The sequence below is a fragment of the Lissotriton vulgaris genome, chromosome 5, assembly GCF_964263255.1.
Source record: "Lissotriton vulgaris chromosome 5, aLisVul1.2, whole genome shotgun sequence".
In the NCBI taxonomy this organism is placed as follows: domain Eukaryota; kingdom Metazoa; phylum Chordata; class Amphibia; order Caudata; family Salamandridae; genus Lissotriton; species Lissotriton vulgaris.
The window spans coordinates 531,399,618-531,418,369 of record NC_141693.1 but is presented as its reverse complement, the minus strand read 5'-3'; the positions used below and the strand labels follow the sequence as shown (position 1 = coordinate 531,418,369).

The window sequence follows — 18,752 nt, the reverse complement described above, 5'->3', positions numbered from 1 at the left end:
GCTGTGCTCTTCCGTCCCTGCCCACTTCTACCACTGCCTCAAACACAGATCTTGGACTGGCGGGGCCAGCCTGTCGGTGGGCAGAATGTGGCCGGGTGAGGCCATAGTCACGCTGCAAAAGGGTCTGGATCCATACTTGGCCGAGATGATGCTTATCTCACTTCATGTCATGGGCACACTATTACACCATATAGGCTTTCATGCAACAACTTAAAGCATTGTGGGTTATGGCGTACTTCCATTCAGCCGATTAGGCTACTTTTATTATAGCAACTATTTTTCTTTTTTAGCATTTTTTTGTTTTTAGAGCGAACTCTACCCAAAGGTAGTGGAGCCTTTAATGAGCACCAGTTACATTTCACAAGAGGACACATACGTTTTCGGTAGGCACGAGATTAGCTGATTTGCCCAGAATCATAGGATATCGGGCCTATGCCGAGACTCAAACCCATTTCTCGCCCGATTCCACAGATGGCAGCTCTGGCCGTTACCAGACTCCTTCTCAAATAAATGTTCTAGAGTAATGGCTGTCTGACTTGTTGTGGTAATAACGCGCTGCATTGTATGCAGGGACTGAGTCCGAACAGTGACTCCACTGAATCACGCTTTTCTTTGATATCAGAGCAGGCCTCAGTAATGGCTCTGGAGAGGGGGAGTAGTGTAACCCGAGAGCAGTTAGGGTCTCCAGTGCACCCTACGCTAATCCCTGCAGGATGACCGTTACTGGGACCAGCTGGGACGCCGGGATGGAGCTATGGTAACAAGCAGAGGGGCCATTCAAAGTGTATTTAACAAAAAGGGGAAACAAGTCACACTTTGAGGTAGCAACTGGGGACTGCCGGCCTCTGAGCACTGCAAGTACGGCACCAGGTAGAGCATACCGGGCCTGTCCGATCCCATTACGAGGAACATAGGAAAGCGACGCCCACTACACAGTTGCTCTGCGCATGGAGGAGACACAGAGAGAGTTCGGACGGGGTAAATGCAGTTGTCTGAGGCGAGGGAAGGGAAGACGCACAGAGGTGCGGCGGGGAGGGAGATAGCCCCTGGTGGCACTCCCTTTACACATCGAAGAATTGGCAGTCCTTGCCTGACAGCTGTTGATCACGCCGCCTGCCTCCTTTGCAGGCCCGGGGGTCGTGGAGGGCCAGGGCTGGCACGGAGGTCCAGAGGGCGTGGCCTCTGTCTGCGGGCCTGGATTGGGGGCAAAGAGCAGAAAGGGATAACATTATCTTTTAAAAAAGGCCGTGAGAATCCCCACCCCTGTTTGCCCTCAAGAAGTGCACAGAGAGCGTACTCACAGTGAGCGCTAAATTACAAAAGGACAAAGGTGACAGGCCTGCTGTAGTGTTTCATTGCACACCCTTTCAGTGAACATGTGCGGCATTGCAGTGAGATGGGCTGAGCCTGAGATCACTGCGAGCCGCTTAACCACTGTCCAGTGTCCCGCTACTGCCGCCGCCATGTATTTTACATATTACACGCAGTGCTACAATGAAAGTGAAAGTGCGCTATCAAAGTGAAAGCGTGTAAAAGAAAGTTCCCCCCAAAGCGGACAAAGACAGTAGTTAGGTGCCGCTGCTTCCTGACTTAATGGGAGTGCCGCATCGGATCGCAAGCCAACCTAAGTCGGCTAACAAAATAAATGCCAAACTTAACGAATGGCAAGCGGCAGGAGAAACTACCGGCAATAGGCGGAGTTTCACCCAACAATAGAGATTACTTAATGCCTCGTAGAGGCAGTGCATGCGCTGGCTAATGCGTGACCTAAAAAGGGAGTTGCAACTCCGTTAACAGCTAATGATTCTTGATCTGAGGCAGTGTATTGCATAGATCTGTAGCAGTGTATTGTTTCACTGATGATTACACTTATCGAAGTGTCATAAAGCACATTGTAATGTACATTTTGCAATACTGCATGGAAGCAAACACAAACAGGCATAGTGAGGTCAAGGAGTTGAAGAGTGAGACATCCAGCAAATATAAATGTAGTCAGAGAGCATGTGAAGCAGTATATGCTAGTTACAGAACCCTCAATCTAATAAGAGAAACCAAAACATTTTATGTGTCAGTTTTTAACATGTATGTATTGGAAATTAGTGGTCAGTGTCTCAACCTCCATCATTACAATACACCACAGTTTCAATCATTTAGCAGAAAATGTAAACATATATGATTTACAAGCAAGATTACATTTATTCTTCAGCATGTTTCAGAAAACAACAGACACAATTCTTGAGCGTTGTAGATAATATTGGAGGACAAACAGTGACTAGTTAAACTACAGGCCTTATATATTATTGTTCATTCTTAATTGGGTCAAAATTCATCAATTTGTTCCATCGGCTTATTCATACATTCATTCAAAGGTAATCAAAGGAATATTACAGTATCTTACTCTGCCAGCAATCTTGTTTTGCAGTCAAGCATGTGAACTGAATTGCAGTGATACGTATTTAGTCTGAGTTGCCCTGAGTTCTCTTTTTGTATGGCCATCCGTTCTATGCAGAGATATTGTGGGATGTCCTTGTTCCAGTTCCATTTGCGTTCTAGGAATCCCAGCAACAAATTTGCATAAACCAATAAAAGTTAAGAAACTGATTCCAAGGCAAAATTTTGTTTTTCACTCACTTTTAGCAATGCAGTAGTGATGTTTGGTCCTGATGAAAGCAGCGGACACCTTTCTGGGTCCATTTACTGCAGAAACATGTTGACCCATATAATCTAATAGTAGCTATTTGTTTACCTACTATGTTCCCACACTGGTTTTAACTATTGGAAGTTTGAGAGATACCCAATAAATGTCCTTCTCTCTCTACTCTCCAATTTTACGTTATTCACTTTATTCGCACATTCACTTTTTCCATGCACTGCTTCTCAGCTTTCAGAACACGGTCACCTCTTACATACCCTTAAAACACTGGGGCATCCACTTGTATTTCCAATGTAATAAGTGGCTGCAGGTATATTCTCCTTGGTGTGAAGAGTCCCAGATGATGACAAGGGCGGTACCGGACGATAACTGATGGGTACTTTCATATTTTGGAAGTATCTTGTTGTGCTTGAGTCACATATTATGATTTCTTGCTAGAGTTGTCAGTGAGTTATATGTCAGACACTGATTAACAATTACCCACAGTTACATTCTGTTTTTCACTATTGTCTTCTTTGGGGACCGTAGCTCTGCTTGGTCTTTAAACTTTCCCTGGGACCCTCTTTTTATTGGTTTTGTTGTTTTCTTCTCAAAATAGCATTTCACAATACATTCTATAAAGAAAGGCCTGGCTCAAAAAGTGAGTCCTGGAATGGAATTTAGGAAAACCACGAAAGTTTATTGCAAATTCAAAAGGGTAAAATACCTAAATAGTAACATGTGGATAAAAACAATCTCCTTGAAATATGTAGATTCATTTCCATGAAGGATCTCAATATTAAGAACGGTGCAGAATAATTGGCTACAGCTGGAATAGTCTATGACTCAAATGTGCACCAAAATCAGGTAAAAAAAAGGGCAGCATCCTTAATAGAGACCAATAGGATTCTGGCTCACTCTCAACTTCAAGGGTTTAGATAGCAATTTTCTCTACGGGAAAGTATTAGACCTGCAAACTCATCATGGTGTGAGAAAAGAATTACATTTTCAACAAACCAAAATCCTGAAATGTAAATCGTCATATAAGCCAATCAGTGTCATCTGGAGGTGCCAGAACAAACTAGGTACATTTATAACATTAAAACATTGTGAATAAATGCAATACCATGTGCAAGATCTTTGGAAATATTTTACCATAGCAACTCTAACATGCTTTCTTCAACAACAGTGTAATTCAGAAATAAACAAATCCACATCTTGCTTATCTACATACAGCAGAATTATAAACAGAGAATGAAGATGATGATGTGAAATCCATTTTGGATAAGACGGCATTGAGGTCTAATGAAGGTCTAGTTTGCATGAGCCAAGAAAACACATTTTAAAATGTTTTGTCAAATTTCTTTCAAGTGCATTAGTTTTATGTCAGTATACACGTGAACACAAGTATGGAGTAATTGCTCTGCACACTATTATGTAATGCACATTTTGATTTAAAAGCACAAATGTATATGTTAATAATCGCATGGTTATCCCTACTTGTCTTCCAGGTGCACATGTGTGACTGTTAATGTGATGGTGACTCCACAATACTATGGAGTGACCAATTCATAAAGCTAAATAAAAAAGCAATGCCAAAGAACACAAAAATGTCATTCATGCATCATTAAGTGGATATAACACTGATAATAGGAATTAGATACAGTTTACTAGTGTCCTTTGTACTCCACACTAGCCACAGCAATAATAAGGTATTTGCATCATAGATGACATTTAGCATCTTTCTGTCCTTAAGTAAACCTGTGAGCCTAAACTAAGGCACTCTGTAAAAGGAAATACTTACAGGGTCAGTTAAGTGTGATATAACAAAAGTCAGTGTATGGGTGAGGGGTAGCTACTCGCATAGCACAGGAGAAATCACATGATTGCCAATCTTCATTTTTTGTCACCTGGTCATTGTTCATCAAGATTTCAAACTATAGAGATATGCAATGCCAGTAATAAAAGGGTGATAGATTCACCCATATTAAGCATGCATGGGTTACACTAACTGACAGCCAGCTTCCTGATTTTCATTATTAGTTTGAAGGAACATAAAGAGATTGGTCAGGCCATGGTGCCTATTTGCAATGATATAACGTTTTGTAGGTAAAGGACATCAACAAAATGTGGGGAATGGCATGTCCATCCTAATAAGAGTGCAATTATTCCAATTTCACTATAAAGGACTGAATTCGAGTTAGGCAGCCTGGGTACTCTATACCCTGTCTTTCAAAATCCTATGCCCGCCTGCCTCATTTAGATCTGAGTGGACCTTAACATTTCAATTGACGGAGCCCACATAGGCTCTGTTGAAGAAAAACTTTCTCCTATGGCCCCATGAAGTAGGGGCCATTAAAGGAAGGTCATTACATCACCCTATTTAGAGTTGGCGGTGCTATGTCTTTTTTTTTCCTCTCCATTACTGCCAGGAAAACCCGGGCAGTGAGGGACAGGAAAAATACAATATTTACCATCACACCCTGGGAGAAACCCCCAGAATGTGGGGGTGATTCATTTTGTTTCCTTAAATAAAATCACATGTTTTGAATTTGTTTAAAAAAACTAAAACTTAGTGAAATTTTGGTGGATGCTCATCAAAACCAGCAGCAGCCATCCACTAAACTTTCTGTACACTGAAAGGAACCACAATGATGGAAGGTACTTTCAGTGCACTGAGTGGGAAAGTGAGCTAGCCATCATCTCTAAATATGGCGGACAATAGTTTTCAGGGGGTGGGGGACATTACTTCTGCCACTCTGACAGACTGTTGTCTGTATGTCAAACTATAAATCATGCCCTTCATATGGTGGATGGGATAGCCACCCCTTTTTGACTACTGCCAAATTCTAAATAAGACCCACAGCCTTAGCTACATTTCCTAGAATAGAAGGAATAAGAAGTGTTAATAGAAATGTACCACATCCTTTAAAGAAGCTTGCCTGCCATCAAAAACACATATTTTAATACTGAATCTGATAACACCAAAAATCTGTCTAGGTTTTGAATCCAATCAGTCCATCTGACTTTCTGAGTAATTGAGAATCTAATTCATATCTGCTTCAGTGTCGAGAGTCCATCCCAGTCTTTTTACAACTATTCTGCAATTGATTGTTGATTTCCTGTCAAACACCAACCAGGGAGTGACATCACTGGATCTCCCATTATCCACCTGCCCAGGAAGTGACATAACTGGTTTTCCTGCAATAACCGTCTTTAAAAGAAGAAGCCAAGCCAGAGGACTTCCTCTCCCATCACCCTTCAGCACAGGAAATGACATCACATCACCCTGCACTCCTCCCTTCTCCAAGGACCTACTTAATGGCAGCTGCAACATGGACATGCTGCAAACATGCCCAACGGGTACGCAGCTCGCTCACAGATGATGCACCAAATTCAAGCCCATATGCGCCCCTCAACACCCTCACCGCGCCCAGGGCCTTGAACCTTAATCAAATCACTACCCGGCGATACTACGCAGCACTACTTCGGTCGCTAGGCCCCAGACACTGTCCGCCCAATTGCTGCCATGACTCACACCACGGTAGGAGCTTTCACTTGCAACCAGTGTCATTTCTCCAGCAGCCAGCCACTCACAATCCCCCATGCAAATATTAACAAAGCCTTCAACACCATTTCCCAACACACACAACACACAAGCATCAACAATGCCAAAACCCTCCACCTATATGACGTACTACAGCAAACCCACATGTCACACCTACTCACATGCATGCTTCTCAACACACCATCACTCGGCAACCAACCCACAACCAAAATATGTGACCTGCTGAATAGTAACGTACCCAACATCCTCTTCATCACAGAGACCTGGCTCAACCCCTTATCGGCTCCTATCATCGCCAAGGCAAACCCAGTAGGCTATAAGATCACTCAGCAGAACTGCCTTCACAATCCAGGAAGAGAACTTGCTATAATCTACAAGGAATCCAATAAATGCACAACATTCATGAAGAATTCCACCTCATTCATGGAACACCTGCACTTCAAGCTGCACATCCCAGAAATATTCACCCTTAATAGAACCCTCGCCAACTGACTACTCTGACTATGAGTCACCTATACAAACCTCATCAGTGACTTCATTGCTGCTCTCATCATCAACTCCGGAGTCTACATTCGCCTTAGTTTCCTCAATTTTCAGCTAGAAGACCGAAAAGACCCCTTCTACAGAGCACTCCACAAAAACTTGAGCAACATTAAACTCACCCAGCTTGTCTTGGAACCAACACACACAGCAGGACACACACTGGAACCCATCTTCACCACAAATGACTGTATCAGATACAACTCCACTACACCCCTCACGTGGACTGACCACTCCATTATCCACTTCTAAATCACCACACCTCAAGTCAACACCCCTACCAGGTTCAGCATTCCAAGCCACTGCTGGGGCAAAATCACAGAAACCCACGGACTCAGTGCCAACGGCATAGATCAGCCTAGCCCCACATACAACCTTGTTGAGGAGGGAGATCAATAACTTCAACAACTGGATCAAGAACTGTGCAGACTCCCTTGCACTTATGAAACCCAACAAGCATAGTAGATCACACAAGCAGGCCAGCTGGTACAGAGGAGACCTCTGAGATACCAAACAGCACTGCAAACAGCTAGAAAGGAAATGGAAAGCCAGTCACAACACCACCAACAGAACTACCTACAAGGCAGCACTTGGACGCTGTCACCAGCAAATAAGAGACACTAAGAAAAATGTAATAGTGGACTGCATTGAAGTAAGCTCCAACAGCTGTAAGGAGATCTTCCTGATTGTTAAGGATTTCAGCTCACCCTCAGCCACTGTCAACAACATTACTGCTTCCCAGCATCTCTGCGACAATCCATCTGTGAGGAAGTGGAGTATTATGTGGTGATGCTGGCTAGAGCTCACCATGTAATGCTAACACAATACGCCAAAGATGGTCCTTACAATCCAAGCTCTGTCCTGGCTCAGTCCTGGTAGTGTGGCATAGAGCAGTCAGGCTTTAAAAGAGGAACATGTATTAAGCATTTTTGGAGCACCAAAATTGATGATAAGTAATTGACATGATTCGAAGGAAATCTCACACCAATTTATAAAAATAAAATATATTTTTAAAAAGAATAACAAGAAATTCGGTAGTGGTGCTTCCCATAAGGAAAGAACCACACATACACTAGCTCTATTCAGTTAGACAGTAATAATGGTTTTACAATGTGAGATAACGCCTGAAATCAAGACAGAGTGCTACATACACCACTGTCACTCACTACCAGGGGTGACTCTTGCCAATCAAGGATCGGCAAATATATATCTGTAAAAGGAGGGGTCAAGAAGAGCACAATCCTAAGAACAAGTAAGATTACGTGACTTATTAATCGCTGTAGTTTGCACAACAAATAGTAACATGATTCCAATTCCAATTGTCATGGAGTCTTCATGCTTGGACAGGATAACAGAACAAAAAGTTCATATAGTAATTTCATTTATTTAGAGTTCCGTCATGAAAATAATTATAGCATCAACCAGAAACAGCCAACACGTGTTTCGTCGGTACCACCAATCAGTACCATTTTTATAAGAATGTAGACAACAAAATGAATGCAATTGGATGGATAGAACCAGAGATATGGATTTTAGAACAAATCATACAACAATACAATTCAGTGCTGTAAACTTTACCATTGTGGTCCATGGGAAAAAGTGATAGTCGGTCACTTGCACGTTGAGTTACGTGGAACCCACAGGGGGGTAAGGTGTTGCAGGTCCCAGGAACAAGCCACAACAGTCATTTCAATTTTACCGGCCCTGAGAGGCCCAGGAGCAGATTTGTCCTGGCTGGGCTTGGTGCTGAAGTGGGAGCAGTGGGAGAGCTGTAAGCTGTAAACCCTACAGCTTACACAGTGATGGAGTAAATGGATGCAAAAGGTCGACAACAGGGTCACTTTTGTGGTTGGTTCAAAGTGATGCATGGTTCCATCTTGATGAAACATCAAGCAAAAGGGGTTTTAACCGGACTGGTCAACAACAAGTGTTGGAAGTGGTATGGTTAGCCAATCAGTATTTTGATGTCCAGAGGTCTGGGGGAAATGGTAGCCGCCTGAAACTTGCTGGAGGTCAGGACTACATTTCTCACAGTGCACTGAGCCATCTACTATCGGGCTATCCCTTGGAAGGCCTGAGGTCCAGCGATTCTTTAGTTTTGGGCTGTTCTTTTTACCTGCAGTGTGCAGGGCACTATTGTCACTAGTCCAAGGGAGTCTGGAGTTGCCTTTGGCTCTCAAAGGGTACCCTCTGTCTGGGTGAGTCGGTCTTTGGTCTGGGATGAGTTGCAGTCGTGCAGTTCCAGGAACGTTGCCACCAGTGTTGAGTATCCCGCTTTTCGTCTGTGCAGATCCTGTTGTTGCAGACTCAAGTCTATTCTTTGCCCTTTTTTGCAGTCTTCACAGATCTGAGGTTCTGGTACCAGGGGTGTCCCTTAAATCCTATCTTTATGGGCATTAGGCGTGTGGGTGGTCAATGTCTAATCCGCCCCTGAGGTAACAACATCCGATGGTTTGTGTCACCTTTACCACCCAGAATCCTGTTGTCTGCCACATCTAAAAATGGCAGAAATCTTCCTTTGCTGTATAGACCAGATAGACCACCCGAGTGGTGTGGTTAGACTGCAAGGGGGGTGTACACTCTCTGACTAACTAAAATTTCCCACCTGCTTGGGTGCAAATGTATCTGGGAGCAAGGGAAGGGTGTCTTCCTACTATATGAGTCAGTCTGCATGCATATCAGAGGTGGAGAATGCTTTGAAGCTCACCACCTCGGTGTGCCACTTCACTAGCCATCCTGTCAGGGAGGGAGGTGTCACCCCCTTCCTGGCCAGGTCTTTGTTTTTGACTCCTGGGAATGTTCCCACCACCAGGAAGGAAGTCTGATCACTGTCTGGGTGGTGACAGCTGCAAGCTGACAACCAGAGACCAGGAAAGGCTGAGTCAATCAGATGGGCAACCTCTAAGGTAGCCACTTGGGTGCATGTCAGATCAACCTCGAAATTGGAATCATGTCAGGGGTAAAGAGGCACATTGTGTGATACCAAACATGACCATATTTGGTAGTTCCATAATGGGGCTGGCAAACTCGAGTGTGTCCAGGTGCCAGCCTCTGTTATCCTATTGACCACTGAACATTTATTGTAGTCCTTAATGGAAAGGGCCACTATAGGGACATATAAACTTGCAGTCATATGTCCAAAACTTTAATATACTGCAAACTGCCATTTGGGCTTAGGAGACCTACCTTAGGGGTGACTGACAAATATTAAAGATAGTGTTTTGACCTTGCCACACATCGTGAGCACAAAGTCGAGTTGGGGCAGTTGGCACTCTTCTTGCAGTCTTCAATGGAAGGCACGCTATCATCTGTTCACTTGGGTCACACAGGGTGGCACAAATAGTGTTTCAGGCCCTGGTGACCATTTAACACCCATGCCCTGGGTAGCCTCTGTACCACTTTATTTGGGACTTAGAAGGGCTTTAAGTAAGTGCCAATTGAGAGTATCAATTTACTACATTGTGTTTAGGGAGAGAGAACTGGCACTGGTACCTGGTTAGCAGACTCCAGTGCACTTTCAGAGTCATTAACATCAGCTTTGGAGCAAAAAGTGTGGGGGTTACCATACAAAGAAGGCACGTTCTTACACTGACTTCTTCCACAGCAAAATTGCAAATATCTACAGCTACTTTGTTCACAAACCCCACCTCAGAGAACTCATTGCTAACCTACCCACCACCAACCAAGACAACCACCTGACAGAAAGGACAACCCTCACCAGAAACGATACAGCGACAATAATGTGGACCATTCACTCGGGCCCCCAATGGACACATGAACCCATTACATCTACAACCGGAAAACATTGCCAATCGGCATCACCCTGTACCACATCATCAATACCACCATCATATTTTACACTTTCCCAGATTAATGGAAACTTGCAGAAATCAATGCCCTCCTTAAGAAGCCAACAGTCAACCCAAATCAACTGAGCAACTTCTGACCCATCTTCACCTTCTTCTAAATAATACTCACTCAGTACCCATAAAGAACCACAGCACCGAAACAACACTCATCGGGGTCACCGAAAACTTTCAAATCATCCTGGGCCAAGGAGAAACCGCAGTCCTCATCCTACTAGACCTCTCCACAACCTTCAACACTATCTCCCATAACACCCGCATCAGAAGACTACACGACAGTGGCATATAAGGATCCGCTTTCAAATGGATCTGGTCCTTCCTCACGGGAAGAACCCAAAGGGTCAGGCTTCCATCCTTCATATTAGAGACTAAATAAGTGATATGGGAAGTCCCACAGGGATCATCACTCAGCCCCACCCTTTTGAACATTTAGATGACACCGCTCGCCAACATCATCCGATCACAAGACATCATCATCATCTCCTACGCCAATGACACCCAACTCTTCTTCTCCGTCACATAGAACACAATCCCTAACAGAACCAACTTCACCAACTGCATGACCATGATGGTAGCAGACTGTATGCGAACCAACCGCCTGAAGCTTAACTCTGACAAGATGGAAGTACTGGTCTTCAGTAAGGCCTCCACATGGGACTCCACCTGGTGGCCATCTAAGAAAGGACCAACACTCACACCCACAGACCAGGCAAGAAATCTAGGGATCATCCTAGATGACAATCTCAACATGACAGCTCAAGACTATGCAAGTGTCTACCTCCTGCTTCAACATCCGACACTTGCTACAAAGGATCTTCAAATGGTTTCCTTATAACACCAGACAGACAGTAACGCAAGCACTCATCACCTGCAGGTTGGACTATGGCAACACTCTCTATGCCGTAATCTCGAAACAACACCTATACAGTTTTCAGGCCATCCAAAAATGACTGCAAGACTCATACACCACCTCCCGCACCACACCCACATCACACTGCACCTCTTCAAGCTTCACTGGCTTGCCATTCACAAGGTGCAGCCAATTCAAACTTCTCAAACACACATACAAAGCCCTACACAGCACAGGACCAGAATACCTGAACAGCCCTATACACTTTCCCCAACCCACCAGACACCTATGCTCTGCCTCATTCTCACTCGCACACATTCCCCCCATAGCCAAAAGCAAAACTGGATGTTGTTCATTCTTCTACATTGCACCTGTGACATTGAACGGCCTCCCTCAATACATCAGACCCTTACTCTCACTCTGCAAGGTCCGCAGGAAGCAGAAGACCCTGCTCTTTGTATAAGCACTTTAGGAAACACACACCTACACACCTGCCCACCTCCTGGATGCCATCTCTGGTAATTAGTGTGCTTCACAAATCAATATACATAACACAGCATAATCCCCCCCAGGAGTCGATAGTTCCACCATCTCTTAAAAAAGATCTTTCAACGTTTTTGTTCAGTGATTTTTTGTTCCATCAGTAACTTGTCAGTCATGCTAAAATGATTGAAAAGGTTGTTTTTAAATGACTGCAGTCATTGCCTGAATACTTTGTTGCTAGTCTCCTACACAGTCTATGTCTCTCTGGGACACTCTGACACAACCACATTGTTCGAGTTTAGAATGAGTTCTTAAACACTTGTAATAAGGCAGACAGGATAGCCCTCATATTTGTGACAGAGCAACCAGTCTGCCAGAATGTAAATCTGGCCCCAAAGTTCGGTTTCAATTGAAATGTATTAAAACCTTGCCCTCCCGGTCCTTGCCCATTGTTTCGCTACATTCCAGTAGGCAACGAGACATCTCTTTCTTTGTTTTAACCAACATGCTTATTTTGGCAACTGGCACTCGAGAGGGAATATGGGAAATCCTGGGTGCACCTATAAAATCCCAGGAACCACAGTAGATTTAACAACAGCAGTGTTGCCAGATTGGATTCAAGGGCATCAGATAAAACACCTTGTTTCGGGGAAGAACGTACCACACTCGGCCAAGTTAAATAGAGCGAGAGCAAGACAAATAGAGAACTGTAATGCCCCAGTGGCTATATCCAGCTAATTCCTACAATCTACCTCAAGGTCCTTATTAACTTCTGTGTTCCTACCTCTATCACGTGGCACATGTCTTGTAAAGTTGCCTTCGATCTTTAATGCTATCAAATTACATGGAAGTTAGTTTTACCTCTAGATCTTGCTCTGCCTGCATGTTCCACATTCGGCCTTCCTGGCTTCATGCATTTAGTGTATCAAATGTTGTCAATTATTGTTGTAAATCTATTCTAGTAAATCTGCTTCTCTCTTTAAAGCGCCCTGATGCCATACAGGGAGAACAGAGTGCGCTGTATGAGAATCCAATAAAATACAAATAGACTGCCCCAAGCATAAGAAGTGAGAGACAATCTGTTAAACACCCTCGAATGCCCCTCCTGATTTTAAGACTGAACTTTATATTAGGAAGCCCTGGTTTTCCCTGCAACAGATCTCATGGGATACTGGAGATACTATGACAGACTGCTTACTAGTATGACTAGTATGACTAGCCAAAAGAAAAAGATGTTGACCACTGCTAAACATACGGCCCATTGGAGTTTTTGGACCACACGTTTTTCTTTAATATCAAAAATATGTTTTGATCGAGCCTTTTTGCACCGACTATCGGTTGGGGAAAAACAGTAGTAATTTTAAAATAGCATGTTGTTGGTTTTGAGCTTTACTGTTTAAATGTTTAAAGATTATTTTAACAAAACCACGTACCGTGGTAGAATACGAAAAGGTTCAGTGTCATGGTAAAAATGGATTTCTACTTTAACTATTTGAACGCACAAGCAGACCAAAATACGTTTCAGCATGGACTGCAGAAAACTGGTAGTAATCGGGCAAACATGATCATTGTGCAAGAAAAAACAGTTTTTCACCCAACTCAGCCAGTATATGTCAAAGGCACTGCGAATTGAACATGCGTCATTTGCGCTGGATATAAAACATTATGGGAAACTGATGGAGCGTATAAAACATTTTATCTAAAGGAGAGTTTGAACTATGTTTTGCACCAATTTTTGATCATTAATCTCAGTCTTGCATAGGACCATGAAAAATCCACCCAAGTGGCAAGACTTGTGTGCTCATCTCAAAATATTCAGTACAGCAAAGATTGTGTCCTTTTTATGCACTATTACATTTATGAAGGTGTCGGATACTTACCTACTGCATGATTAAAAAAATATGAGAATTTGGATTTCATGAATGGTTAACCTAAAGAAAAGGGCAGCAAGTGAAAAATCAGCTATTTTGTTGACATCAATGTGGAGTTTCTGTCGTTCAAACAAAGTCTGGTTGAGAAGGTTGAATAGCCCTCATACCGCCACTCCCAACACCCCACGGTACAACTGATCATCATCCATGTACAGCACGTGCAGGGGCCCAGACCCTCAACAGAGCTGGCAGTAGCATGCATAACGTGTGCATGCAGCATAGATACCTTGTGAATAAAACATTAATGAGACAACACTTCAATCTGCAACTGATATGCAAAATTGCATTTTATAATCGCACTGGCAAAGCCAATCGTTCTGCAATGGCAGTAAGTGTTTTGGCTTTCACAATGATTGTGAATAGTTTTAAACAACTGCACAAGGTGACTATTTTTTGCGTAAGTGCATTTTGTACAAAAACAGAATGCTGCCACTCAAAGAGAGGTAACCCAAGTGGGCTGACCTTGTGTCCCTTGCTGTACCTGTGATGGGTGAACTAAAATGTGAATGACACACTGGCAGACCAATGGATGAAGAGAGCTCGCTGAATGCCCCTATAATTAATTATACCGTATATATATATATATATATATATATATATATATATATATATATATATATATATATATATATATATATATATATATATATATATATATATATATATATTGAAATGAAAAGATCTTGGCTAATGCCCTCCCTTAAAAATTGGTTAAGAATGCAAGTGTGATATTGGGGTATATCAGTTAAAACAAAACCTTTTAAATGTGGTGTACCACAGTGCTTACAGAATTTTTTTATATTTCAGGGCCTACAAAACGAAAGGCACTAGGGCACCCATGGAAGCACATGCTGCTGTGGGTCATCGTGCGCACAAGTGGGCCGTTTCCATTACAGAATGGGTATGACCCCATTCCGTAATCCAATATATCACTCAAAGAATGTATGAAATTGTGTGAAGCGTATTATCATGGGAAGGGGTCAGACTGGCCACAAACCGAGTACAGCTGATGCCTGGGATATTCCATCTGTTTCAGCTACTTTCATCAGCCCATATGCCACAGTCTCTGGTGCTCATGTGAAGGTACCTCAGGCATTCACACTGGTAGGGCTGTCTTTTCACTCTCCCCTTTTGCCAAAAGTACTGTAAGGCCAATCACAAATGCTTTTTTCAAATATTCGAAGACCTGAGTAATAGCAGTAAATCATCGTCTTCGCGAATATTGGTGGGATTGTTTCCATGCCTCCACTATGAGTGTCGGGGGAAGCGCTGTGGTATGGCACTTCCGGAATCTAAGGACATATGGCTAGCTTGGACAGTTAGGACACCATAGCTCCTCCCTCTCAGTCCCCATGACAACTAATGCTTCCTACTCATAAGTACTTTTGCACAGCTCATGTTGACAGTGTGCAAGAATCCACAAGGAGACATCTCGCCCAAGCTACAAGAACCACACCCCCAGCCCGCTTGAGGCATTCTAGCTCGCTCCTGGGCAGATCAGGTCCTTCGCCTTCCAGTGATGCATGACGAAATGCATTTGGGATTTCTCAATGCAGCTCTGTAAATTATACCAAAGCCGCAGGTGGTCTTAAAATAAGAAATGGTGTCAGGAGCACTGTCGGAGGGTGTCAGAGATGTGAGGTGCTGCATGTCCCTTACCATATTATACATATGTCTGAAATCAAGAACAGAGGCAGGGTCAATCGACACGTGACGTGGGCTACAGGTCTCCCTACATTTATAGAATGTGTGTTCATGCATTTAAGTACTTGGCTGCCCTTTGCTTGGGTCATTTCGTTGGTCAGTGGCAGTGTGCAGACACGTCGCACAATCCAAGTGGATGTGCCTGATAATGTACTGGTGCCCTCTCATAACATGAGACATAAATATTTATGCGCGGGCATTAAAAAACGATGCTTTATGCATTTGGAGCATGAATGTTCATTGAAGTCTACACATAATATGGCCACAGTGGGCCAGTTTGTACTTGGACGTTTCGGTTGCTCTGTGGGTTCTGTTTTGGCGAGGGTACTAGCCTAGCTGCCAAGCAGTTTCACAACAATTCAGTGCAGCTGTTCCAGCTGTGATTCAGTGCCTTGGTCATCCGCTACACACTGGGCCGGAACGCAAAACCTTTTGACTGGCACTCTTTGCACCAAGCATTGCCTTGCATAACACCAAGCGCCTTTTACCACTCTATCATGGAAACAGACCTGTAAGAGTGGCAATGTGTGACGAGAATATCTGTGCATGTTTGTCATGTTGCATTTTGTTGGGGTGTGGTGTGGTGTGCTGTATTGTTTTTTGTGCTGTTGAGTTTGTGTGCTGCTTTATTATGTTATGGTGGACTATGGCTCTTAGGTGGCATTCAGTTTTTACTGTTATTTTGTACCCAGTTATGTTTTGGTTACGTTTTTGTTGTGTTATGTTATCTGTTTAGTATTATTGTGCTCTGTGATGCCAATAAATACTGCTACATTTCCAACCAAAAGCAGCACATTCCTTTATTCCTTGAAATTTCCTGTGACAAACATCTGTTTACTCCCGTCTAAAGTGGTAAAATAGCGCTAATACATCGCTTCAAATTTTTAAGACACCCGTTAGCCCAACACTGTGTCAGACACCCGTGGCTGATGAGCTCTGCCGAGCCAACTGGGCATCATAGCTTTAGTGTACATCACAAAGATGTGATGCAAAGCAGAGTATCTTAGGCAACAAAAATCTCCCGTCCCTAATCCGCATGACAGTTCTGTTTTTTGTTAACCATATCATCAACCTCAACATGTCTTCATCATTCCGGTGCTTTAGTCAGATTTATCTCCATAAACACATGTCCTTCTGTAAACCTCAGCCAAAGCTGTCAGCTCAGGATGTCTCCTTCCGAGCAGATGCAACAGACTCCTCCTATGGAAGTTTTTAAGTTAGAGAAGAAAACTAATGTTTACGTTTCGACTTTAACAGCACGAAAATTAGCAGATGGGCTAAACCTCAAAAGCTGTTGGTGCTTTGTGAAAACAGTCAGAAGGCTATACAACATGTTTCCTTCAGTGGAACATAAATTTGCTGTCATATTGTGGAACGAGGCATGCATATAAATACAGGATGTGCTAAAATAGAGAAATGGACAAAGATAATGGACTGGCATGCAGTGGTCCTCTCACTGGGATTGTGATGCGTTTACTCACCGGTCAATACTTATCACACATAGAGTCATGATTGAAGCTGTGCAGCACATCACGTCCATAGCAATGAATATGTTACAGAAGAAACTTCCAAAGATCCACTCTCCACCAATGAGATCAGTGACACTGACGAATGGCATGACGGCCAGGGCCACCGAGAGGTCCGCCAAGGCCAAGGAGACGATCAGGTAGTTGGAGGGCTGCCGCAACTTCTTAACGAAGCAGACCGAGATGACCACCAGGCTGTTGCCCGAGATGGTTAGTAAGGTGATCAGGGAGAGGATGGCTCCGATGAAAAGCTTCTCGAAGTGCCCATAGCTGAGGATTTGCACTCCGCACTGGGTGTCGTTGTCCATGGAGAAACTAGTAGTGGGCATGGGGCTCGAGGTGGCATCCTGGAGGACCTTCAGGAAGCCGGGGTTCAAGGAGCCCTCGATCATCCTCCCAGCGCTGCCCAGGTCCTCGTGGTCCTCCACAAGCGGAGGGCGCAAGTGGCTGTAGATGCAGCTGCTGTTGATGTCAATGACCATGGTGGAGTGCCCTGTCCATGGAGAAGACCCAGGGCACCGAGTCCCTGGTGGTCACTTCGGACTTAGAGCTGCCCTGCGGGGCGTCAACAAGATGGAGGCACTATTAACTACAGCTGTGGATGTAGCTGAGGTCAGTAACCATGGTGCGGGGCAGTGCCCTTAAAGCGACCCCGGGGCACTGGGTCCTGGGGGTCACTTGGGCACTGTGTCTCCCACTGGCTCATGAAGTCCTTCTTCCACTCTCACCTGACTTCTGACACGCACTCCACATTTAAGAGGCAAGTCCTGTTAGAGCTAAGACATTCCCTTCTAATAAAATAACAGCGGTTCAGTTGAATTAGGTGATTTTCGGTTGGTTGTGGTCTGTGCATTTACAGCTCTCCATACACTGAAGGGGCTTTGAAGCAGGTGCAGCGGGGCAGTAACAGTACACTGCTGTCCAGGTTCTTTTCTAGTCACTGTCCAGGGCACACTTGCAGTCCTGCACTTTGGCGACAAGGGTTATCAAAGACACGTGCGTGGCAAAATATAAACAGATGGAGCACTGTGAACAAAGCCTCAAAATTCCGCTGGACAGAAGCTGTAAACCCAAGCCGAGTCCTCTCCTTGAAATTCTGGCGCGACGTTGAATTACCGCTGAAGTGTTAAATTACCGTTGCGGGTAGATGCCTCTGCCTTGCGGTCCTCTCGGCGCTGTCAACTCCTGCTGCTCCTCCTGCCGCCGCCAGCGGCTCTTCTGGCGCAGTGCGAGTCCGCCTCTGCCTTCCGCACAGTGGAGGAAGGAGTGGGTGTCTGCCTACTCCTCGCAGGGGAGGGGGGCTGGAGCGGACGGAGGCTTCCTGAGGTCCCTGCCTCTCGGGCTGAGGGGAGCACTTGTTCAGGAGCTCCGCTGCCTGCTGCTTTAGACGCAGGCACGGTTTCTGCGTAGCTCCTTTCACTCCCCGTCTTCAGTGAGAGAAACTGGAGACCAGGAATATGTGACCGGGGCGGGTGCCCGTGGGAGGGGTGTGCGTACTAGGGACTGACACGAGGTAACATTTTTTCACGGACTCTGCTTCTGCCGCTCATTCAAGTTTGTTTGAAAGCGTGCTGCGGCTGTCACCTGAGATCCGCTAGAGACGTGTCTTTTCCAAGCATCTTTTGTGTCCGGAGAGCTGCGAGGTTATTCTG

At 44.4% G+C, this 18,752-nt stretch overlaps 1 protein-coding gene across 2 annotated transcripts in view; it reads right to left on the bottom strand.

Moving 5' to 3' along the window:
- Window positions 1-18,280, bottom strand: part of HTR7 (5-hydroxytryptamine receptor 7) — a 692,517-nt gene extending 674,237 nt beyond the window's left edge. For both annotated transcript variants that reach the window (XM_086921979.1, XM_086921978.1), the window contains exon 1: window positions 17,056-18,280. In XM_086921979.1, the coding sequence (XP_086778105.1) occupies window positions 17,056-17,582 (527 nt within the window). In that variant the 5' untranslated portion in view covers window positions 17,583-18,280. The remainder of the gene's footprint in view (window positions 1-17,055) is intronic.
- Between the last annotated feature and the right edge of the window lie 472 nt (window positions 18,281-18,752).